Raw genomic sequence first — 25,508 nt, 5'->3', positions numbered from 1 at the left:
TATAGAAAATACCTGATGCTCGAGAGTAGAAAGCCAAAAGGCGATGGAGAAGTCAAACACTGCAGCTCTCAGAGCAAACCCTCTTTGTGTTGTACAGCTTTGACATCTGAATGATAATCTTTCATGTGAATTGCAAACTTCTCTGTCCTTCACTTTAAATGACAGTAAATTAAATTAGTTTAGTCTAAGAAATAAAATCCAGAATTGTAAAAGAGAACTAGTAATGAGTTAAAAGCAGATTTTATCAAAGTTTATCATGATAACCTTTATTTTGAAAGTGCATACCACTTACATAAGTTGAAATGAAATTTATATGTGTAATTAGTAATGTTCAGTAAGTCTCAAAGTGCATGGTGATGCTTTAAAGTATCTCATCACTTGCTGGTTATCTTGCCTATATGGTACTATTACCCTCTCTATATTTCCCTGCAATTCTTGCTCTCAATTTTCTGCAATCAGCAAGCTCTATTCCTCTGACTCTCAGCAGGTCTTCTCTCTGTCTTCCAGTATCTGTGAGATCTGAGTCCTTATCATGCTGCACCTAAGTATCCTGTTGCCTCTCAGATTTCCTGCATAAAACTTGTAGAGGCTTATCTGATGCTTTTGGATGTTTATTTGGAATTTATGGATTCGTGATGTTTCCCAAATGAAATCTCCAGGGAAAACTAATAATATTAAATATCCCTCAAGAATTCTGTCCCAACTTTATTAGAATCTGGTGCTAAGTTTTAAGTCTAACTTGAAACTGTGCTTTGCAGTGTCAAAGAACAATTCTCCCATCCTTGGAAGTGTTCAAGGCAAGGTTGGATGGGGCTTTGAGCAACATGGACTAGTGGAATGTGTCCCTGCCCATGGCAGGGAGTTGGAAATAGATGATCTATGAGGTGCTTTCTAACCCAAACAATTATATGAGTCTATGAACTGACAGAGAACGGATTATTATTTTGAAACAGTTTTTCTTAATTAATTTGGAAACTATCCAGAGTTCTTCATTTAGAGCCACAAATGCAAAGCATCACATTCCCAGTAATACCATGTAGTTGTACACCTAGAATTCTACATCTTTAAAAACTCAAAGGGAAAGGTGCTGATGGGTTTCTGCATCAGCAGATAAACAAGAGAAAAACCTGTGGTCTTATTAGGAAAGAAACCACACATTTTTCCATGAGACCAAATTAAAATTAAGTTTAACATAAAGCAACTATTCTGCACATTCATGATGTTTTTAATTCTAAAAAATATTTTGTATCATTCTCAATATGAAAGCATCAGTTGCCTCAGAAATCCAACCTCATCTAGAGGTTGCTAGAATACTTACTCTGAAGATGGGTAAGTCCAGTTAAAAAAAAAAAAGTTAGTTTTTTTATCTTCTGAACCATGGTAGTACCTTTTATTTAACCCATAGAGAACTTTCTTTGCTTTCTCAAGCTATTGTGAGGTAATGGGCACTTGTGAGATAGTGGGAAAGATTAACATGGTAACACTGAAGGCCATTATCTCACATTATCTGACAAGTGCCATAACTTGAGGAAGTGAACAAAGAAGCTCTCTAAAGAATCTCACAGCTGTGGCTAATGTGAAACCAAACAGTTACACTGGATCAAAGAATGCACAATTTCTTGTTACCCTGAGCTGACTTATCCATGTATCTGAACTTCAGGTTTCCCTAATTACTTTAGACCTGCAGTGGCAAGAGGAACAGAATTTTTCCAAGCTTGAACAGCACAGAATTAGCATCAGTTAAGACCATGTCATGCTTCAGTGTTAAAAATAGCAAGATACAGGTCTATTGATTCTGCTGGTGTAAGAATTCACCTCTCTGTGGAGCAGTCAAAAAAAGAAGAGCTGTTACAATTTATTTACTTTCCTATGTAGTGGTGTGATTTTTGGTGTTCATAATAGTATTTTTGGATTGTGGGCTTTTTCTAGATCGTGTTACTCAGTAAGAGTGCTGCTAGAGCATGGCTTGATCACTGCAGAAAGTCTTACACAACTTGCTGTTGTCTTTCAGAGCTTGATATACTATGCCCTCAGTCATCAGTGTTATTTTGGGGTTAATGTTAAGTGGCATCCCTCGTTTCTAGGTGGGATTGGTGTTCTTTTATACTGGTCAGTACACAAATGTATGTGGTGTTTCATATCAAATTGAAGAAGATGCTCAAACTGAGAATTTTTTCCAGACCAGTCTGTTGTTCTATAAAGCTCTGCTGTCTTCCTTGGTTTGTTTGGGGGGTTTGTGTGTGTCGGTGTAATATTATTTTTTTTTTTACCAATCTTATTTTCTTTTCAACAGGAATTAATTTAAAGACCTATTTCATATTTGACACTGAACAGCTGTCAGGTGATGCAAAAATTCTGCAGTGATCTGCTCTGGATTCACTGCAATAGAGGCCATGACTGTCTACCATTACAGCTTTCATGAATAATTGATTACTCTAAGGACAAGCTCTGATTCTTTATTTATCAAATAACTCTTTGCCAACAGACTAGAAAATAGTGAATCATGGAGACATGGGCAGGGAGAAAGATGGAATCTTTTTCATTATGTACACTGTGAATACTGATTATCAGAATTATTCAAAATACGTGATTTTTTTAACAATTTAAAGACAAAAAAAAATATCAGTGGCTTAACCAAGTTGCTGCAGAGCTATTACCAGATTTTTAAAGTATCTGTCAAATGGTTTTTTGTGAAAAAGAAATAAGAAGCATTTTGTTCAATGAATTTGGGGAAGTTGATTTCAATCCTCCAAGTAAAAAAGTATACCTCAAGTAGTTTTTGTGAAGTTCTCTGCCAAAATGGCATTCATTTTTTTTAATAGGGAACCTGACTTGCAGACACTATCAGATCAGTGTTCTGGTAGAAATTAACTCAGAATAATCCTTTTCATAAAGGTCCAAATTCATCCTTAAAGCAGAGTCTATACAAAATAGTTTCCTCCAAATGACTGAAAATAATATTTGGAGGATTTTTATCTTTTGTAAATTGTGTAGATGTTGTTTCAAGGAAGAGATTTATTTATTGGTTCATGGGATATTATTATTATTTGATAATACTGAAGTATTGTGTGCTATTCTGAAATTATATGTACATAATATTATTTCACGTTTTCATTAATCTTTTTCTTAGTAATTTTATTTAAAATGTTCTTGTTTTGCTTATTGAGCTAGCTTTTCTCTGATATAAAAATCACAAATTGATGTTTGGGTAGGAAAACCTCTTCAGCATTTACAGCTCATACCTTTCCTCAGTAAAGGGAAATATAAAATTGAGCTAAATATACGTACTCCAAGAAAGTCAATGACATTTTCTTTTCCTTCTGCATAACCTCTTTCTATAACTACATTAAAAAAATACTCATGTTTAAAGAAAAATAGTAGTTTTCTGTTAGATCATGGTATGGAATGATGCAGAATCTGTTTTGAGATTTTAGATAACATAGCACACAGTGGAACAGCAAAAGCTTTTTATTTTTCTTCTTCTCTCTTCACAGATGGACCCAATTCAAAAAGCTGTAATAAATCATACATTTGGAGTTCCTCTTCCTCATCGAAGAAAGCAAATCATATCATGCAACATTTGCCAGCTGAGATTCAATTCTGATGTAAGTTGATCATTTTGTATCAGATGAGAAATATGTACTTATCTACTAGGATGTGCCATAATTTTCAGAAATTGAGCCTAAATGAAACGTTATGATTTCGGTTTGTCTCTCAGCAGATGAAAAGGCTGTAGGGTGTTTCAAATAAACACAATGGCTTGGTAGTGTTTATACACCCAGCCAGATTTTCCCTGCCAATATATCCCTGTAAGCTCATCAACTTCAGTTGTGCTGCACTGAGCGTAAATAGGAAAAATTTACTGATCCATTACTGCTAATAACGCTGGTATATTTGCTGGATCCTAATTCTTCTACCAGTCCTGCTTATGTGTCCCTTCAGTTGGCTCCTACCCTGCATCCTGTCACTTCTCCAGCAACAAAGCAGAACAAGCTGAACTGGAGATGCTCTCTAATACACCAAGGAAGGAAACCTGTCTCCCACAATTATCCAAGGGAGCTGTGCTGTGGTGCTCCTTGCCAACTAATACCTGTTGTGTCACAGGAAAGCCTCTTAGGTTTTAGCCCTTCTATTTCCTTCTCAGGATCACTGTGTATGCAGACCAAACCTGACATAGTAAAGTGATTTTTTTTTTCTGCTATTCTAGGCTCTTCAGGAAGTTTCTTCACATGGGCATTGATAGTGGGAACTAATCTTCCCCTGTCTTTAGTTCACTATGTTATTTAAATATAGAAGTTACTTCTGCCAGTGTAAAAATGTTTTGACTTAGAGTGAGGTCAAACCCAAAAGTGTCCACAAGGTTCCTTTCTAATTCTAGTCATAGGAAGAAGTGAAATACTTCTTGTACTCCTGCCTCTTACAAGGCAGCTATTTATATACAGTTTGTACTATTTTTAGTTAATTGATTATTTATCAAAACCGTGAGCTTGTCAAAAACTGAACATTGAAGCCTAATTGTAGGGATTTCCCATCTGGGAGTGAAAATACTGGATTTCTTTTCATTGCTCTCAGCTTTTTATCCCTCAGAAATAATTTCAAAAATAACTCAGTCACAATTTCTGGACCAGACAGCATCACATATTTAATTTTACTGATGACTCCAGGTTATTTAGCTCATTTACTGAATGGACGCCTTCTCTTATAACACTGATATAATTCTCAAAGAGTGGTGCAAGGAAGGGCAATACACTCTCTGGAACTGTCATGTCCATCACAGATAAAAATAGAAGAGTCAAATTAGGCTCTTCCATTTAGAAACCAGCTGCCAAAATTAGAACTGGGGATACTGAGTCATTAATGAGGATGGGATGATGGTGACTTCTGAGCCACAATGGATCTTACCAACCAAGCAGCCCAATTTATCACTCAAAATTCTCAGCTTTTTCAGCTTTGTCTCAGGTAAAAGCATGTCACACTAAACCAGACACAGTATATAGCTGAAAGAGCGATCAAATACTTGTGTTACACATCAGAGTGAAACACCTCCTTTCAAAGAGGATATACCATTTGTTTGTCTTCAAAAAGGTCTAGACAAAAGATAAGATGAACATATTGATAAAGTTACTCAGTCCATTAGCAGTTACACTAATTGGATTGATATGTGGAGTGGAAAATTTTTCAGCTGAGAAGATCTAGGCATTTTCCAGAATAAAATGTTTGAAGTAAAAGTCCTCCTACACAGAGAGAAGCAAAGCATCAGTGGACACTGATACTTTTTACTCAGAGGACTACTCTGCTCCCATACTGCTCCTTTTCTGCTGCTTTTAGAAAGGTTTCTGAAGAACAGAGAGGGAGGAACCAGAGGCCATTTTCACAGCCATCTATAGTGTCCAAAAAACTGGTTTCAGAAGGCATGTGTTAATTTAAGCTGTTCACAGAAAACTCTTGGAAGACTAGCTGATATCTATCTGTCCCTTCACACCTTCAGGTGTTTGAGGCTTGAACTCAAATAGCCAACACTGTTCAGAAGATTTTTTTAATGCTCCCCTCTCTCTAATAGATCAATATTATCTCTACAGAATGGGGAGACCTTCTTGATGAGTATGTTTCATTTTCCACTTTTAATATTTGCCTAAGTTTTAAAGCTACCACAGTGTTGAATGATTGAGAGATTACGATCCAAAATCTGCTCATTGATTAACATGGAATGATATCTCTCCCTCTTCTCACTACCACACAGAGGCAATTTGTGGATATTTTTATGATGGTGTCTCCTCATTCCAGTGCTTATAGTTATTACTGCTGAAAATCACAAAGTGCTCTGCTGAGATGTTCAAGAAATAATTTGTATGCAGAGGTCCACTGCAGTTTAGGAATGTTTTTCTGCAAAATGAGGGGAATAGGCAGAGCTATTTCCTCCATTGCTTAGCTAATTTTGAAATTTCCACCTGTGTTTGAAGCAAAAAATGTGGTAAACTAAAGATTTAATATTTGGATTCAAAGGAAAAAATGCTTTGAAGAAAAAGAGCTGTTAGCTATCATTTTTTGATAACTCTACTATGAATGGCAAGCACACACATTGTAATTCTTTCTCCTATTATCATGAAAAAGTTTTCATTTACTCAATATTCCTACCTTTCATTTTCATCATATTTTGTTGAACACAATTTAAATCCATAACAGCAGTAAATAACTTTTCTGTCTAGGAATCTAGGCTTTGTGTCTATTCTACCAATATGTCTCTATTTTTAGATGGGGGAGATAGGTTTTATCAGAGACTAATGAATAGAAATTCCATTTGCCTGCTACACAACAATATTATGAAAATGTTTACAATAAAACTGGTCTGTGGGACTTTTCTTTTTTGCATAGAATACACAATTTTCTCCCTTTAGATAGAGCAGCAGAGGTTTTTTTCTGGTTACATGGTATAAAAATCACATTTAAAAAAGATGAGAAAAGGCGGTACAATAGTCTAAAATAATTTAGCTTCTTTGTGAAGGAGTTATCTATAAATCTTCATGACAGCTGTGTATTCATATGTTTTTTTTTAAATAAATCTCATACAAGGAAAGGGAGGAATGTGCAAATAACCAAAGCCTCTCCATGCTGAGCAAAAACATGAGAACAGCAAAGGTAGGTTTTGTGGAGTCCATTTTTTTTTCCAGAGAAATCTAGACATATCATTTCCACTCACACTGCGCATTCAAACTAGGGTGAAACGTGTAAATATATGCTTAGCTGCAAGGGCCCGGTGTTGCCCTTGCATGTTGGCAGCTGCTGAGAGCTATTGCACCAGCAAATGCTTGCTTGTAGCAAACATTAAATCTTTAAGATCTAAAAGTATCTGTAAAATGTGGTCCAGACAACTTCAGTAGGATATTTCAGATGCCTATAGGTAGCTGTAGGAGTAATTTTCTGCTTATGGCCTGGAAAATAAAAGAAAAAAAAAATCACTTACTGAATTTTTCTGCCTTGACTATGTGATCTTCTTTTGCCCATGGGATTATTTGATGAAGCTATATAGTTATCAGTATCTGACAACAAGGTCAATTTTTTGCAAAGGGATTACCTTTTTCTTCCCTCTCATTTAACAAGATGGCTGAGTAATGACCCAGTTTGCCTTTGTAGAAAGGTTGGGCAGCATTCTGACCTGTTCACAGGACTTGAATTCCATTATGATACACTTTAAAAATATTTCCAATTATATGAGCCAGAAATTATTGTTTGACTTTAATAGCAACAGTAGTAATACTTCCCTGCAAATCAGGGATGCTCATCAGTCCTTATTTGTTGTTTTTTACCTTATTTTTCTCCATCTCTATGAAACAAAGGTATCACCAAATTAATATAGTGTTCCACTGTATGAATTTATCTGGAATCAAAAGATAAAACATTAAAAGGTAAACCAACTTCCATTAAAAAAATCAGTGAAAGATTTTTTTTGAGGCTAAGGATGCAATATAACTCTGCAGTATTTTATCATGGTTCTAACTTTTGGTGGGAAAGAAGCAGGACCAGAGGACTAATGTCCTATTTAGGCTATGTTTGATATCTAGAACAAAAGATTAATGTATCAACTTGTAAGGGCCTAGGGCATAATAAGGTGATAATAAACAGTCAACATGAATTTGTCAAGAACAAATCATGTCAAATGAATCTAATTTTTTTCCTTTGACAGGGTAATTGGCCGAATGGATAATAGGGAATAAATAGATGCGACATATTTTGGCTGTAGCAAGGGTTTATACACTCCTGTGTGACAGTCCTGTAAAGTAAGTAGAGGAATACAGTCCAGGTGAAATTATTAAATGTTGGTTGCACAACAGAATGAAGAGCTGCAGTGAGAGTAGCTCCTGATGGTTTCCTGTCAAAACAAAAGGTCACAACAAGTCAGGATCTGAAAGAGTCTCTTCCATGCTTACTGCTACTCTAATTTTTCGTTAGCAACGTGCCTGACAGGACAGTGTACACATGCCAGTTTTGTGGATGACATCTAGATGAAGGGTGGCAGGCTCTTGATGGATGGTGGTAAGTCCCAGATCTCAGTCCAAAATTATCTCCAGTTGGAAAAAACAGTCTGGAATTCTGACAAGTGCAGTAAATAAAAGCATGAGCTATTGTGCTTAGACTGGAAAAAGTAAGTGCACAAGTACTAAAATGAGTAAATGTCAGGTTTAATGGGATTATGAATCATAATCCAAATATGATGGCTAATGCAGAAAAAAAAAAAGAAAAACTCACCCAACTAATCCTATGATAATTTTTCCCCCCAAATATGAGATTTATCAATAAGTAAGTATTCCACGGCAAATATTCAAGAGCAGCCCTACAAGAAGGACTGGTAGGGTCTGGTAGATGGGAGGCTACACATGGGAGGATATCACACAACAATATGCACCTGCAGCCCAGAAAGCCAAACAGGTCTTGGTCTGCATCCAAAGCGGTGTGGGCAGCAGGCCAGGGTTGGGGATTCTCCTCTGCTCCACTCTTGTGAGACCTCACCTTGACCACTGCATCAGCTCTGGGATCCTCAGCACAGGAAAGACAATGACCTGTGAGAGCATGTCCAGAGAAGGGACACCAAGGTGTTTAGTGGGCCTGAACACTTCTCCCGTGAGGAAAAGCTGAGAGAGCTGGAGTTGTTCAGCCTGGAGAAGGAAATGCTGTGGCCTTTCAGAAATTAGAGGAAAGATGGGAACAAACTTTTGGACAAGAGGTAATGGGTTAAAACTGAAGGAGGGTCAATTGGATCAGACATAAGAAATAAGTTTATTAAAATGGGGGTTATTCCAGAACACTGGAATGGGTTTTCCAAAGAAGTGAATGCCCCATCCCTGGAAATATCCAAGGTCAGGTTGAACTGACCTCTGTGCAGCCTGATCTAGTTCAAGATATCCCTGCTTCTTGCAGAGGTGCTAAACTAGATGACCTTTAAAAGGTCACTTTCAACTCAAACTATTTTACGATTCTATGAGTCGAAATTGGCAATGCCTCAGGTGAAGAATTATTTATAACAGTGGTCATCACACTCCAATGAAAGCATAATTAGTTGGAGGATTTAGAACACATCCACTAATATGACAAGACATGAAAAAAATTCACTCAGCTAGGGAGAGTAAAAAGAACTGCATAGATGTATAGCAAAAAAGGCCAGGGAAATATAATTGGCAAAGGGAGTTAAAAGAGTTTAGTGACTAATTGATCTTTGTTTTCCTTGGTTTTGATAGACAAATAAATTTGACTAATTCTTCAGATTAATTTGATTTAAGAGATTTTTTGTTGGACTGCTTTGTGAAACAATTTTAACTGTAATGGTAGTGAAGTTTTGTAAGGAAATGTACAGACAGTTGAGGGGTGCCTGTTGGCAGAGAGTATTCACAAATTAGGCACCTGTTTCTGAGGCTGGACAAGAGATGGTGAATGTAATCCCACTCCTGAGAGATTATATGACATCTTGCTTGACTAATTTACAGATCTCTCTCAGTAGTTTGGAAGATATAATAGGGATTTCTTCATCCATACCCAATGACAGTCACATTTGGCCTGTGGTCTCTGTTTTACAAAGAGAGGGGAACTTTAACATATTGGTCCATTAAGAACCAGGAAAGCCTGGTACAGTTAAATACTAGAAGTTATTTAGCATTTCACCCTTCCGATCTGAAATCTGTTGTTGGTCAATTTGCTTAAATGGTATTTGAAGCAATCAGTGCTATTTGCTTTAATCACTGTTCTGTTTGTGGCTATAACCACAGGGTCTCATTCTTGCATGTTTGGTTGTACATGCAAATGTACAACAATTGTGGGTTAGATTCAGATTTACAATTAAGCTAGAGATTTACAATCCTGGTTTGGTATAAACCAAATAATTTCTGCATGAATTGTAGTGCTCAGCTTTTTTAAACAAAGTCACTTTTGGCAGGCGTTATTAGCCATCAAGCACATTGATTGATTGATTGATTATCTTGGAGCATTTTAATTTTTTTTCTTTCCAAAACCAATGTGTCTGTGTTATATGAATTCATCAGCCTGGTTCTTTAAGGAAGATTCTTTTGTGTTAATATTTACAGATGCTCAGGATCCTCTTAAAATCAGTATTACTATATGAAGGTATTGTATTGATTGCAGCAGTTGTACCTGAACAAACACAAAACTCCATCCAGATGAAACTTATTCATATACATATATATATGTATGAAGTTTATATATTTCTGTAACTGTCTCTCTATATATGCTATTTCTTTCTAATAATGCACCATCTTTCCTGTATTATGAAGTTAAAGTAAGGGAGAACAAATACTGATTCCAGTTACAGATTTACACATGATATTTATTTGAGGTCAGAATATGAGTCAGAATGGAAATACACTCAAAGTGGATATTTTTCCAGAGGTATTGGTCTGTGGTAGTCAATGTAAAAAGTAGCAAGTAATGGCAGAAAATGATTAGGCTGGAGATTTCTATGGGATATCTGGCATTTGCATCAATACTATATAGAAACCATAAAGAATTGCTAACAAAGTATTTAATTACTTGATTTTTTGGCATTCTAATAGTCTAATCAAATAGCACTGAATTTTCTGCTTTTCAATTGCTTACATGAAGAATTTTGCAAGCAATCTGGTATAGCCTCTGCCTAGTATGATGTTCAGTGGAGTCTGTTTTTATTGGCTTAGCCTGCCTATTTTAGAAGAATTACATCCTCTTTCCTAGACTACAGTTTTAAAGATAGTAATATGAATTGCAGTCAGATCCTGTGAAACTCTGGTCTTTCCCATACTAGAGCATTCAAAATTTTTATTATTTTTATTTTCCTTTTTTTCAGTATTCATTTTGAAACAAAATTATCCTTATTTTCTTATATATAACCTTTTTCATGTATGGAATAAGTAACTTAATTTCTAGATTATGAAAGCCAGAATAATCTGAATTTAAGAGTAGCAATAAATTCTCACATAACCTCCAGTTTCTTAAATCTTTCTATAATGCTTAAGTAGAAAGTATAAATAATTTCCTTTTGTTGTATAAAGTACCTTTCCCATAATTTTCAGTTTCTATACTGTAATTTTATATATCTGTACAACATAGAAGCAGAAATTATTCATGTCTGACAGAGTACCTTGTTTGCCTTTGAAGTACTTTTGATGTTTGAACTCCAGGGTACTTTTGGAGTACTTTTGGTGTTGAACTGAGTCCTGTGACTCATATAAGGTTGTGACTATTTCTTTGTCTTTTAAGCACTGGCAGCAATCTAAATACTCTGCACTACCCTCAGTAATTGCTGTGAGTGGTCTCTGTATGGTCTGCAAGCTGTGGAGTTTGCTAGACAAACTCACTACACAAACTCTTGATAATCCTTGTCCTTATCTCCTCTCCTTTAATGAAAGTAACCGATTTTGTCTAGAAAATCTGTACTGTCCTAGAACATGGAGCAGCCTGGGGCTGTCAGGCCCACAGGGACATTGCCTCAGGTCAAGAAGGCAGTAGTATAGAAGAAGGTTTTAAGTGACTGAACTTTAAGAAAGAACATTCTTAATGTCAGGTGTTTTCTTAGGCGGTTGCTGGTGGGGACACATGGAGTGCCTTGGTGTCCACTGCATTCGTGTTACAAGAATTACACTTTCAAAATTCACTCTCTAGCCACTTTCAGCAGCAGTAGTAGAAGGGGGAGTGGATTAATGAAGCTCTGGAACAGGCTCCCAAGGGAAGCAGCTGGGTCACCATCCTTTAAGGTAAAAATGGGTAGAAGTTGTACTTAGGGACTTGGCAATGCTGTTGTAACAGTTGGACTTGACAATCTCAAATGTCTTTTCTAATCTAAACTATTCTATATATCCAGAAGAAAGTAAAGTCTAATGCTTTCAGCTACCTGGTCCCTGAAGAAGAAGGGTTGAGGAGAAATGTCTATGTCAGCTGAATATCAGAGTCACTATAGAAAGAGATTAAAACATTCAGCTGATCATCAGGTGTTGCTGTGTAGGATTTAGTTCATGTCAAACTCAAACTTTTTTTTATTTTCATTTGGCAGCTCTTGCTTCCTACCTCTGTTCATCCTATTAGGTTATTTCATTTTCAAAGCTCTCACTTATTTTGATAAAACAAGTCAATTGTGCAGAAGGTTTGACATCTCTTTTAAATTACTAGAGTTTGCCAGAAATGATATGTGAATAGGCAATTGCTCTCTCTGATAGTGCTGTTTATAAATTGCAAAAGATTAATGGCTGGTATTCTGACTGTGGAATATGAAGACAAATTAGTTGAAAAGGTTTTTGCTTATGGCACTGAAGAGAACAGTTGCAGTATTTGCCCTTTTGGGGCCAACTTTTAACTTTAGGTGGGCGTGGATCTCAGAATTGCTAAGAGCTGAAGAAAAGGCAGAGGTGATAGCAGTTAATAAGACAGAAAGTCTGAAATAAAAGCAACCTCCCTCCACATCTGTGTGTGTTACTGTCAGAAATTTCCTTTCTCTCAGCAATGATTAAATTAATATGTAAGAAAGTATCAGAAAACATTGTACTGGGAGGCAGCATGCAGGCCTAAATGGTCTCCTAGGTCCTAGATCTTCCAAAATCTGCTTTGAGTGGATTATCTGTTACTCACTGAGATGTCTTCCAGGCAAATTACAAATGTGTTTCCAGTTGTTTCAATGGATTTGGTCCTGTAACTATGTTCTTTGAGTTACAACAGAGTCAGAAAGACTTTTTGCCTGGAGGAGGATGGAGGAATATATGAATGAAATTAAAATGCTATGGTTGGGCAGGTAGAGGCTAACCAGAGCTGCTTTAAAGTTTTTGGCTGGAATTGGGAAAGAAGACAGTGTTTAGTATGGTACATTGAAAACTGTACATTGAAAAACACCATTGTATACATGAGGGAATTAGTATACACAGGGGAAAAGGTAGTATAAAAGAGGGGGAAGGAAGTCTCTCTTCTGGTTCTGTATTGTGACATTCATGGAAAAATCTGCCTGTTTAAGCTACAAAGAGAGAAATCTCTTCACTTTTTGCCCTACACTTAGATGTGTTTGAGGCAGTTTTTTTCTGTCAACCTCTTCTGTTAACATGAAAAGTCAGTCAACTCTAACAAGAAATTGAAATTTAAGAATAATTGTGCTGGGGAGTTTTTACTGAAACCACTTTCCATAAGCAAGTCCTCACTTCAAATGAAAGAAAAATTTTAAATTCTTTGTTGTGCGATCTTCATCTATCTTTTTTTTTTTTTTTAGTCTGTTTTAAGTTCTTACTTTCACATTTATTTTTAAAAATAAGAATTCATATAGCAGGGAGTCTGAGATTCTGGGTTATTAATAGTAGGTGCAGATAACATACTTCACTGTAAAAGTGGCAAAACATTGTCTCTTCCAGTTAGCAAGCAGTGACTCTTGGTTCACTTTCTCAGGCACAAATACGGACATAAAAATACCCCCAGAGACAAACAGACAAGAGTATATCCCAGTCTGGGATACAGAAAAAGTGAAGAAAATGTGCAGCAAATTGTATTTTTCATCAATTTCCCACCCCATCCCCCCACCCCCAAAAACTTCTTCTAAAAATGCATTAAGAGTAAAGTAGTGTTTTAGTAGTGCTTATACTTGGCTTTGGTTGATGATATTCTCTTTCAGCACCTATAAAATCTTTCCAAGTAATGTTACACAGACTCTGGACACCTTTTTTTTTTTTTTTTTTTTTTTTTTTCTCTTTTTGGTCTGTAAATTTGCGCTCCCTTAGGTACCTGTAATATATTCTCCACTGTGTCGGTGCAGCCTCTTCTTGGAGCAAATATAATGTTTCCTTTTGAAAGAGTTGCTATTAAACACAACTGCCCCGATGTAAACAACTTCCACTTCAGAACCTCCAGGCCTGGCTTTTTCAGCTCCCAAGTTCTTTTTTCACTCCTCTCATGTCTTTTGCAGTCTCTGGAGATTTTGCTATTCTGTGTACTTACTTACATCACAGCTAACAGCTGGAAACCTTATCCTCTGAAGGAATGGAATGGCAACCCAATACCTCCTTTTAAAAGCTTTATATTGGAAGAAAAAACACACATTTCAACTATACTTTTGAGGGCATATTGCCCACACCTGTGCATTTTATTTTTATTTTTTTTTAGCTCAATTGAAACTGCAGTCTTTAAAGGTTTTAAATGGTTAAAAGGGGCTGACTTCTTTTCAGCAAAGAATTCAATATGGCACTTACACCTAACTCCCCCACAGACTTTATAATCTAAATTATGAATTCAAATCATGTATTTAAACTGAGGTAATGTTCTACTGGTAGACCATACAGGTACTTTCATATATATATAATTTTTTGATGAGGTGACCTCAAAGTATGATTTTAAAAATAGATTTAGTTCTGTTTTGTATTTAGATAGGTCTCATTGTGTTGTGGTGGGATAACTTTAGATACAAATGCATAGCAAATGTACTGAATTAATTTATGTTAGCAATTTTTAGATGGGTTTAAATGTTTCTTTTTATCCCTTAGAAAGGAGATTTTATAAGGTAGTCTCTGAACAGGTTTTATCCTTTCCCCAGCATAGCCTATTTTCTCTGCATCAGCGGACTTGTCATGATAATCAACTTTTTTGTCCCAACCATCAATCACTCCTGATTACAGCTGGGGAGAAGTTCTGTTCTGTTGATCAGCCCATCAGTGCACATAATGTTACACCTGGAGACAAGTGAAAATCATCCCTTGGTGGGAGAATCACTTGCCTTCAAGCCTTTTGTCTGAAGTATTTTAATTTACATTTAGAGTATTGAAATTGTCAGTGCTTGCTTTGATTTTTTTATTTCTTTGACAAAAATAATAAGTTCAGTTGATCTTTCCCTGCATGATAAAAGAATGCTTTTCTATTTCGAATATCTTATGTTCTTTTTCACTTTATTGTACAAATATTGCAATAATTTTAACCATGTAAATTAAAAATAGAATTGTTATGTGCTGCTCCATTAGTAGAAATTTAGAATTCTTATATGCTAGCCCAGAATTTTTGAAAAAGCAATTTTGTTGGCTTTTAATTAGATATCTTGTTAGGGTAATATCAGTATTCAAATTATCTGAAGGCTGTATAGCAATTTAATAGCAATTACATAATTAAAATCCAAAGGCATAATTCCTTTATTTAATTAATTCTTCTTATATTTGGGTCATTATTGAATAATTTTTTTTTCCTTGTAATAAAGGTGGTTTTCAGATGTCACAAGAAAGATGAAATTTCAGCTTGAGGAAGTGCCTTATGTTTTGCTAGTAATTAAATATGACTTTTAATTAGCTATCAGAATGACCAGATGTAGTTTAATTGTACCATTCTTTTTTTCATCTATGGTCACTTTTTATTTTAGATATCTTCTCTAAATAATCATTGTCACAAGTAAATCCTATCACATGTCAAAAAAACAACATATAAGACAACTATGAAGCTGATACTTCAGGGATTACAGGCTGAAGTGTAAATGAAGAAGAAAGAATGTGACAGGGTGGGGTGATAAGGATTTGATTATCCATCGTGTTTTTACATAAAAAGCTTAATTAGCAGTAGCTCATTTTCCTATTCCTGCTGGTCATTTTCAGGACAGTGATATATTGCTTTTTTTGCTGTGAGCCATGCCACCCAATAGAAGGTGTTATGTTTTCATTAGCTGCAGACACTTCAGCATTATTATCTCTCACCTCAGTCTAACACCAATACAAAACATGTCTAAATCTCATCATTCAATAAGCCACTGGTATATGCAGTAGCTTTAAAACTATGGGATATTTGCTCAGATGTTTTGTTTCTTTTTAAATTGATGATAAAAGCACTAAATTGCAAATCAAATAATCACTGAGCCTCGGTCCTTATATTCTGTCTGCTTGAATACTTTGTTTGCCAAATACAGAATTTCATCTGTTGCATAGAAGTTGTTCTTCCAAAATTACAATCTGTTTGTTTTTATGGTTTAGTAATTAATCTGAGCATATGGCATATTTTTATTTTACAGATTCATCAATCTGTGTTACCTTTTCAAAGACTCTCGTCACTTGTTATAAAGAAAGGACAGAATTTTTTTTTGTTATAGATATTTTTAATGGGTTTTCAGTAATACAGTTCTAGACAAATAGCCCATCACAAGTCACCTGTCATCCTTCAATTTATTCTCTAGCATGTTTTTCATACCAGAGCCATACATAAGGATAAACGGTTGTAATAAAATAGATTTCTAATGTAAACACATTCTGAGAAGAAGCAATAAATGAGTAAGAATATCTGAAGATGTCAGAAAACATGCAGTATATGGAAATAATTAATATTTAGGACACTGGGAAAATGAAGATTTTTTTTTTATGCATTTAACAGTATTTTCTTTTGTGTAATTCTCAGGGGCAAGGAATTTTTTATTCCAAAGTGATTTAACATGCCCAATCTGTATCTCTTCAGTGTGTGAAAAGGCTGTAAGAATGAAACGTCCTTCACAGGAGAGCTAAGAAAATGCACGTCATGTATATGTAAAAATTGTCCAGAAGTATTTTGCCTGTTCTTCTAGAGTCTGAGCTCCATGTCCTGATTGGTGACAGGCCTTACAGGCATGGTAAACCAGCGAGGCAAAAGACACAGGGAGAAGCCTGGGATATTTGTAGTCTTATTAGCTTCTCCTGTGCTAAATTAGTGCTGTTGGGGGTGGTGCTGCCACAAAAAAAAAAAAAAAAAAAAAAAAAAAAAAAAGGCAAGAAACAAGGAGAGGACACACATTCAGAAGAAGAAAGCAGCAGATGCAGTGGCATTCTGCAATAAGGACCATGAGGAGTATGGACTGCAGTGAGAAAACAAAGGTTCTGGTCCAGACACTGAGGTGTGTTGTTCTAAGGTCTGCAAGAGTGAGAAGGAGCTATATAGGAGAAGAAACAAACAAACAATATTGAGTAATGGGTGCAATGATGCAGAGTAGGAGATCAATATGTGGGAAAAAAGGACACTATGAGTCTATCATAGGTAATGATTAACATTTGGGGTATAGTGACAGAAATAGGTGATTTGAGAAATGGAAAATTTCAGGTGTCAACGTAAACTCAATTTATCTCAAAGTAGGAGCACAATGAGAGCCATCCAGAAGCTATTAATGCCGAATGATCCTAAAGCTATTTGTTGAAACCCAAGAAAAAGTTATCCCAAGGAAAGTACATCCAAGTCCAGAGAGCAGAAAGGTTTGAAGACAGAATCTTGAAATACATGATCCTGACCACCGCAAGTCTTTTTCTTTTTTTTTAACTGGGAGGAGGTTTGTCATCCTGACACTCTTCAGCTGGGGTTACTTAGGATTCAGAACTTTTCCAAAGTCAGCCTTAATTAATATTTTTTTTCTTACTCACTAATAAAACCTATACAGAAGTTAAAGTGGTTGAATTCTATGAGCCTTTTTCTGGTAGTTGCAGTAAGGAACAATGAGAGAAGCAGTTCTAGAATAGCTTAAATGGGCAACTGATTTAAATCTGGATTTTCAAAATTAGCAACGATTGTACATCATCTTTCTCAGAAAGTCTACTTGTATCCAAAAGATGTTGATTTTTGTATTCCCTGATTAAGAAAGTAAAGGCAAAAATATTTGCCTTCCTTTCTCCCGCCCCTAATGATGTCCTCATGTTGGCAATTTTTTACGGCTGCTGCTCCTGATATGAATAGTAAGAGATTGAGTCTCAGTGAGGAGGTATAAAAACTTAGAGAAATTGGACTATGAATTCTGACTTAAGTATTGAAACTGATCATTGCAGTCATAAGAATCGGTGTATTTTGCAGGCATGATTCCTTTTTTCTGTAAAAAAGGTCCCATCAATTCCAAATATGCATTTTTAATTGAGTATGTATAGTCACAGAAAACTGAGGGGTTTGAACTATGGCTATGAAGCAGGATTTTCCTTGGCTGAGTGGGTAAGAGCAGCTCATTTCATTCCAGTATGTTATTAATAGAAGATGAATTACATTTAGGACAAGGCAAGGGCTCCTGGTGTTTCTCTGCAAGCTGTTTTGATACATTTTCAACCTGATAAGTGATGATAACTTGTAACTGGTGAGTGATGGGCTGGCCCTTGAGGACCTTTGGCTGGAGAGAAGCATAATTCTCTTTTATCAGCACCAAAGGATAAATAAACAGAATGATGATTTTATCATTAACATCAAGTCATTTTCTGAAATTCTTGCACTGTAAATAGCCATACATTCAGATATATTATCATAGAATTCTAGAATCATTAAGGCTGAAAAAGACCTCAAAGACCATCAAGTCCAACTAAACAATGTCCCCAAGTGCCACATCTGCACATTTTCTGCAAAAATAATGTTTAAATTCTCTTGCTGCCTCCTGTGGTAATATGCAGGACCAATGATTTGGTCAATGATGATCTGTCTGATCAGATAAAGGAGGTAAAGGGTCTCTCCTGTAAAATATCAAGGCTTATACCCATATTCCTGAACTTGTAAAATGTGGGATCTCAGCACAGCAGTCCTGATGTGCAGAGTGACCGAGACCACCCTTGGGGGGCTCGGGAGTCCTGGAATGTTGCCAGAAGGGTCTGGTGGCTGGACTTTGATCCTACACAGGAGACGACACCTGTATGAGGATGGGAGGATTTCACTGGGATAAATGGTGAAGGGATAAGTTAGTTAGAGTGTGAAACACAGGTTTTAGAATTTCAGTACAGGGGGGGTCTAGAGAAACAAGATGGAGGAATTAGGGCGTGTCCCGTCCTTCTTCTTCTTGGCCTCCATCTTCTGTGGTGATGTTGGCACTTTGGGATTGGTTATTACTAAAAGTGCACTGGTCAATAAGGGTGAAAGGTATTGGGGAAAACAGGTAAATATCTTATACGTAGTTTTGAGTATAAAGATAAGTGACCGCCCCAGGGGCTCTCAGTGTGCTCATGGCTGGCGTGCTGTGCAGACCTCTGTCGGGCCGAGAGAAAATCTTGTAGATAAAAACTAATAAACACCGAAGACCGAGAAAAAACCTGAAGACCCTTTTCGTCCTTTGGAGCGCGGGCTGTCCCAAGGCCATCCCGAGCCTTTCCAGGCCATCAAAAACAGCCGAGAACGGGACAGTAAAAGTCATAGACCTGTTTGACTTACTGAAAGATTTTTGCACATGACTGAATAAACACTTGGGCTATAGAGTTACCATCATTAGCAGGTAACTGCTTGTCCTTCTACCATATTTGGGCTACTCAACACTTTGGCTTAGCCTGAAAGCTTTCAATTTTATTCCTGGCCAGTTTTCTGCCTAAAGCAGCCTGCTAGATTTCCCTTCTGTAAGCCTGAAGGTGCTAATGCATCTTAAACCACTCAGCTGGAAGTAATATCTAGTTTGTATTTGAAATGAAAAACACAAAAAGGAAGCCTGCAGAGTGGAAGGAAGGACAAGTAGCCTGCTACGAATACAGAAAAATTGGGATACTGGTGGATGAGGAGCTCAGCATGACCTGTTGATGTGCACTTGTAGCCTAGGCAGAAAACTGAATCGTGGGCTGCATCAAAAGCAAGGTGAGCAGCAGGTCGAGGTTCTGCCCCTCTGTCCCTCCTGGAGTGCTGTGTCCAGCTCTGGGAGCCCCAGCAGGACAAGGACATGGACTTGCTGGAGTGAGTGAATCCAAAGGAGGGCCATGAAAGTGATCAGAGCCTCTCCTATGAAGACAGGCTGGGAGAGTTAGGACTGTTCAGTCTGGAGGAGAGGAGGTTCTGGAAGGACCTTTCTGCAGTCTTCCAGTGCCTAAAGGGGGCCTACAAGAGAGTTGGAAAGGGATTATATGCAAGGGCATGTAGTGACAGGACTAGGAAGGATGGCTTAATACTGAGACAGCTCTAGATCAGATATTCGAAATAAATTCTTTACTGTGAGGGTGATGAGGCACTTGAACAGAGAACTTGTGGATGGCCCATCCCTGGAAGTGTTCAAGGCCAGGCTGAATGGGATTTTGCATAAACTGGTGTAGTGGAAGTTTTCTCTGCCAATGTCATAGCTGATGGAAACAGGAGATCTTCAGATCCCTTACGAAAGGGACCCAAGCCATTTCAGTTCTGTGATGTGGCTGGTGGAGTAGGTGGCACACAGAGGAACCTCATCCAGAGCTGGGAGTGGAGGCCTCTCAAGGCTCTGAGGAGACTGGGAATGTTGACTTGTCTCAGGCCAGTTAATTTGCCTCAGGCAGATAACTTACTGGCAAGTATTCATCATAATTTGGTAGATCATAGGAACCTACATCTACAAGTCCTTTCTTTTACAGTCACAATGTTTGCTGTCTGCTAATACCCTTCCAAATCCATAGTCTGAACTCACACCCTTAAGGTCTTTTCAAGGAAAGGGCTTTGTTTTCTTGGTCTATCTAAGGTTCGTTCGTGTCGAAATACCAGTCATTCTTGAAATTATTTATACTGCAAAGCACAGTCTTTGGGACATAAATTGAGTTATTTATTTTGTCTATTTATTTTGATTACATTTTGTTTGTATTTTTATTACGAGATAGACACAGATGTAATCCAGCTCTCGGATCAAAAGTGAGAAAGTATTTAAAATGAAAAAATAGTCTCAAAAGTTCAGTTGAGACTGAAAGTTCTAATGATTATCTGCCTTCTTCTGGTGTCATACTCCCTGGTGCTTCTGATATGTGGTGCTTCTGATATGCATTGTGTCTTTATATCTGTCCATAAAGTGCTGCACAAATTATTTGCAACTCTCTAGGAAAAGGGCAATGGATTATGTCTCTGTGACAAAACTGTGAGTCTCTTATAGCTGGATGTTTGCTGGGGATATATATCTATGTTTCAAGTGTACTCCACACTGGAAAGCTTTCCATCTAATATTATATTTCTGGTGAGATGGCAGCTTTCCATGCTGTGTGTGTAACTATATAAATACTTATATATATACACATACAATTACCTTTCTCAAACAGATTTGCTAAAATATAAAAGAAATTGGAAAATATTCCCATGCTTGTCTCTAGCAGTGTTAAGAAAAACCTAGTAAAAGAGAGCAGAAAAATCAAGTCATTTCTATTTGGGCTATTTTTTTTTTTTTGTTCTGGTGTTCTTAATTTTTATTTTCACTATTTTGTAGCATATATTTATGCACAAGATACCAGTAGCATCTGAATATTAGTATAAAGTGCCAACCAAGATGATGCAGTTACTAAAACAAATCCTATAGTGAGGCTAAGCATTTAACATATTCCAAGTTATGACACATTTTTGTGGTGAAAACAGAACTTTTTTTTCTCAGCTGATGTGTTTCTGTGATGTACATTTGGTTTTGTTGGTGTAGTCAAAAGCTGTTCGTCCATCTTTAAATTCTTCACACTGTTTCCAGATGGAGCATTGCATTTTCTTTCAGATGCCAGTCCAGAGTGAAATAAATGTCAACAGTTCTGTTGACTTAAGTGGTGCCAGGATTTCACCCACACAATCTAAACTCAACATGTTTGCTTTCTGTTTTGGTTTTATTTTTCTCTCTTTCATAGGAAGGAGGTCCTTGCCATTTCCAAAGGGCAAGGCAAATATCATGGTTCATTGTTTCCAGATTTTGGTGTATAATGATTTCATAAGTGTGAATGTTAAAACAGTTACAGAACTTGTGCCCAAATATTGTTTTGTTACAGGAAAAGTAATGAAGCATATTAGCTCTGGTCAAAAAATAACTTTGGGATCAATATGATGGATAACATGTCTGTTAGGAAGGTAACAGAACACAGCTGGGATTTGAATAAATGAACTGAGCCCTTCTTTTGCAACAGGGCTTCTACAGTAATTTTCTAACTTCCTATCACTGATGATTTCAACATAGATTTCAAAGGAGGTTGTAATATTGAAGCAAATAGCTCATTCTTGAAGATCTTTTGTTGTTTTTAACACATTGAATTAGCTCATTACAGCTGAATGTGTAGTGGAAAATAGCATCTGTTTACACTGCAGAATTATAAAAATTACTTACCAGTAACAGAATAAGGAGCAATTTTCAAAAGCTAATCATATTTGTGCACTTATTTGCAAAAAGTAATCATGAATACATTCCCGAGAGAAAAAATAACTTACTGGTTTATGCAATTTAATAGTAATGTTAAGCATAACGTATGAAAGAAATTTTTTAGTGATCAGTTTTAAAAATTATAAAGCTATGGACATAAGAACCTGGCTGCCCCATATTGCTGCTTCACCTGTACTCAGTGGTGAAATCCAGAAATCATCCTGAAGCTCACTGAGCCCAAATCAAACTGTCCATGCACTCCAAATGTATGCCACCAGCTTGGAAACCCATGAGGAGATTTCCTTGTTGGGAGTTCTTGGCTTTTTTATATAGAAGTTTTCATTACAACATGCTCCATTGTATAAATTTGGGGTGCTGCAAAGCACACTGAGGCATGCTAATTATCCTAGCAGTGAGATGTCATGGATGCAAACTGAGAGCTATTCACAGTTTTAGTTATTCATTGGAGGTGAAGTTAAAGATTCCTATTTCCATTTTATTCAAAGAAGGTTCAGAAATCTCTACAAGTTTTTACTAAAGAAACCAGTTTTCTGAAAGTAATTTTTTAGGGACTGGGGAAGACGTACTGTCTTTTCCTTAGCTCTGCCATAGCAAAAGGAAGAGCAACATAAAAACAAGAGAGAACAAATAAATAAGTATAAATTTGTTAATCAGTTTTGTGAACAGATATGAAGAGATTTGCCTGCTCCAAAAACTTTGGAATCTCAGCATTAAATTTCTGTACCATTTGGAAATTTCACTCTTTAAGTAATCTCTGCCCAAACAAATGTCTTAGGTTTTAAATCCAGAAAGAGCTTTTATACCTGTCTAGTTTAACCTTTTTTTACTTTATACACCTTATGATTTCATATAACTGTTCCAGTTTTGAACCTGATAACCTGTGCTTGACTAGAGGAGATGAGAAACCAAAGCCAATGTAGAAATATAGAGCATTTCTGAGACACTTCTCCTATAGCACTTCAACATCTAAAATGTCCAGTTGACTTCAGAAGCACTGTTCTTATCCAGTAAAGTTTATAGGATTGCAGCCAGTTTCTTTTATCTTCAGTTTGGTTTTGTTCAATGGGGAAAAAAAAACCCAACAGATTTTCAGATTTCAGTGTAACATCAACTAAGTAGAAAGTTTTGTAGGAAGGAGACAAAATGTAACTGCAGTGTAAACAGTAAGTGATGTCAGAACATCTCTTTAAGTTTTATATAGTGTTTAATATCCCTAACTGTGGCTTCCTGCAGGGAACCTAACAGCTTGAAGGAGTAAAGCTTTGTACTGGAAGGTATCATGGCCTTTTCTGTATTGATGGTAGTACAACAGCCTACATGTCTCATTAAATAAACCTCAGTTTTCAGCCTTCACTACTTTTGGAACAACTTGATCTATCCACATATATGTATTACTTTAAGAACCAATCATATTAATTGATTTAATGGCTAGCTCTAATGGCAGATTTAATGACTTGCTCACAAGCAGGTCTGTGAGCTCTACGTATATGTTAAAGTAATGATACAAAGTGCTAAGCCTCTGTGCCGGTTGGTAGAAGAGCAGTGGCAAATCTTACAGGTACATACAGTATTTTGTGAAGTTCACTGAGACCCTTAATAGGTTTACAAAATCACTCACGGATAACTGAAAATAAGGCAAAACAAATTAAAAATATATAAAGGAATAAATAGAACTGTATTGTAGACTGACTGATCTTCAATTTCCTGTGCCCTATAAACCGTTGTTCCCTTTGGATTATTTTCTCAAAATATTTTCTCCTTGCCTAATTGTTTAGAAAAAACTGGTTTTAATACAAATTTTCTTTCTTGATATGGCACTAGTTTTTATCACCACTAAGCTATTTGTGTTCTATTTATATTGATTCATTACATGAAACATTTTACTTTTGTTTTTAGTAGGCAGCATTTATTCGTTTTACTTATTTTCCCTTTTTTTTTTTTATGTAATGTGTATTTCTGCCTAGAGAGAGAAGTCTTATGGACACACTTATAGTGGCACTTTTTAAGCAAATTACTGGCATAGAACTCTTTTAGACATACAAAATGTGTCTAAATAAGCAAACAACTAGTGAATAAGAGTTCTTTTATTACAAGGAAACACACTGCCTCTCTATGGATGTTTCTGTACATGGAAGGCTTGGGTGCCTTTCAAGCTATTAAGAGAATGAAAGAATCTATAAACTCTTCCCTCCTTGTGCACCTGTGCAAACTTTTCACAGTGGAAAAGTTCAAATGATATTTTATGTATATTTACAGTCTTCTAGAAGAAGGCTGGAGATTTAACCTGGGAACCTACAGTCAAGCTCACATAAAATAGAGTTGTAATCAGGAAATTTGAGCATTTATATTTCTTTTTGTGGGTTTTGAATTTCTGCTTATGGGTGGGAGCTGATTTAAAGGACATTGGAAATATTTACATTAAAATAATGATTGAAATATATATTGAGAATCCAAAATGAAAAATCTGTGAAACTGTATGTTTTTATGAAATAGTTGGGAAGTTGAATCAACATTTTTCTGAACACAAAACTGAAACTTGAAAAGCTTTTATTAATTATAGTATTAAAAACAGTGATTGCAATAAGTGTATTAAGACTGTGTTTAGGAGCAGTTACAATGACTCTGTGGACTCTCTTTTATGGTTTTGTATATAGAAATCATATTAACTTGTAATTTCAAATATAAGGTTCAAATCATAAGGAAGCGCTTTTTGAGCTTTTACTGTTTTATGAAATTTCTTGTAGTATCTTTGTGTCTGACCATTGCTCTTCCATGATGCTATGCTTCAGTCAAAAAAATATCAGAAACTCAGAATTCAATGAGATTTTTATCGTGAAGGTAAACAGACAGAAATAGTTTCCTTGGCAACCGAAAGCAGGTGAAAACACTCAGACAAGGTACTCCAAACCCACCTACTCAACTCTCTTTACTTATAAGTTCACAAGATGCCTGCTGAATCAAGTGGGTTTTGTTCAAACAGTGAAAAGTTTCTAAATTAAATGAGTGTCTGGGCAGGTAAGTGCATGTGTAGATCCTTGACTCCAATTAGGTATTGTGAACAAGCTCTTATTCAAACAGGTGGTGGCTCCGTATCCAACACTGTCATTCTTTTGGTGGCACCAGAAAAAACTGAACTATTCAGAAAATTGAAGTTAAGTTCAACAGGATCCCTTGTTTTTTAAATAATCATAATTTGTGTATAACCTGAATATTGAACTAAATTTACATTATTAATACAATGTTTAAAAAATATGTTGTAGTGCACACTGCTAGTGCAAGGAATCTGGGCTACATTTCTACAAAATACCAGTAGCATATATTGTTTGTTCAAGTTGTCCATTTGGAATATATCAGTTCCAGATTCAAATATGGAAGCATATTATATTTACTAAGCTGAATGAATATATGCTTCATTTTATGATATGCATAGCTCATAGCAGTGTGTATAGATTAACTTTTTTTGGTATATAATTCTAATATTAATCTGAGATTAATCACT

The 25,508-nt window shown here is 36.2% G+C and overlaps 1 protein-coding gene across 4 annotated transcripts in view; it reads left to right on the top strand.

The window, feature by feature from the left end:
- Positions 1-25,508, top strand: part of ZNF385D (zinc finger protein 385D) — a 415,474-nt gene that overhangs the window by 313,016 nt on the left and 76,950 nt on the right. For all 4 annotated transcript variants that reach the window (XM_063154367.1, XM_063154350.1, XM_063154342.1 and 1 more), the window contains one exon: positions 3,495-3,605. In XM_063154367.1, coding sequence (XP_063010437.1) covers positions 3,495-3,605 — 111 coding nt within the window. The remainder of the gene's footprint in view (positions 1-3,494; positions 3,606-25,508) is intronic.

This window comes from Melospiza melodia, chromosome 1 (assembly GCF_035770615.1).
Source record: "Melospiza melodia melodia isolate bMelMel2 chromosome 1, bMelMel2.pri, whole genome shotgun sequence".
NCBI lineage: Eukaryota > Metazoa > Chordata > Aves > Passeriformes > Passerellidae > Melospiza > Melospiza melodia.
Note: the sequence above shows the minus strand (reverse complement) of the source record. Positions and strands in the feature narration are given on the sequence as shown.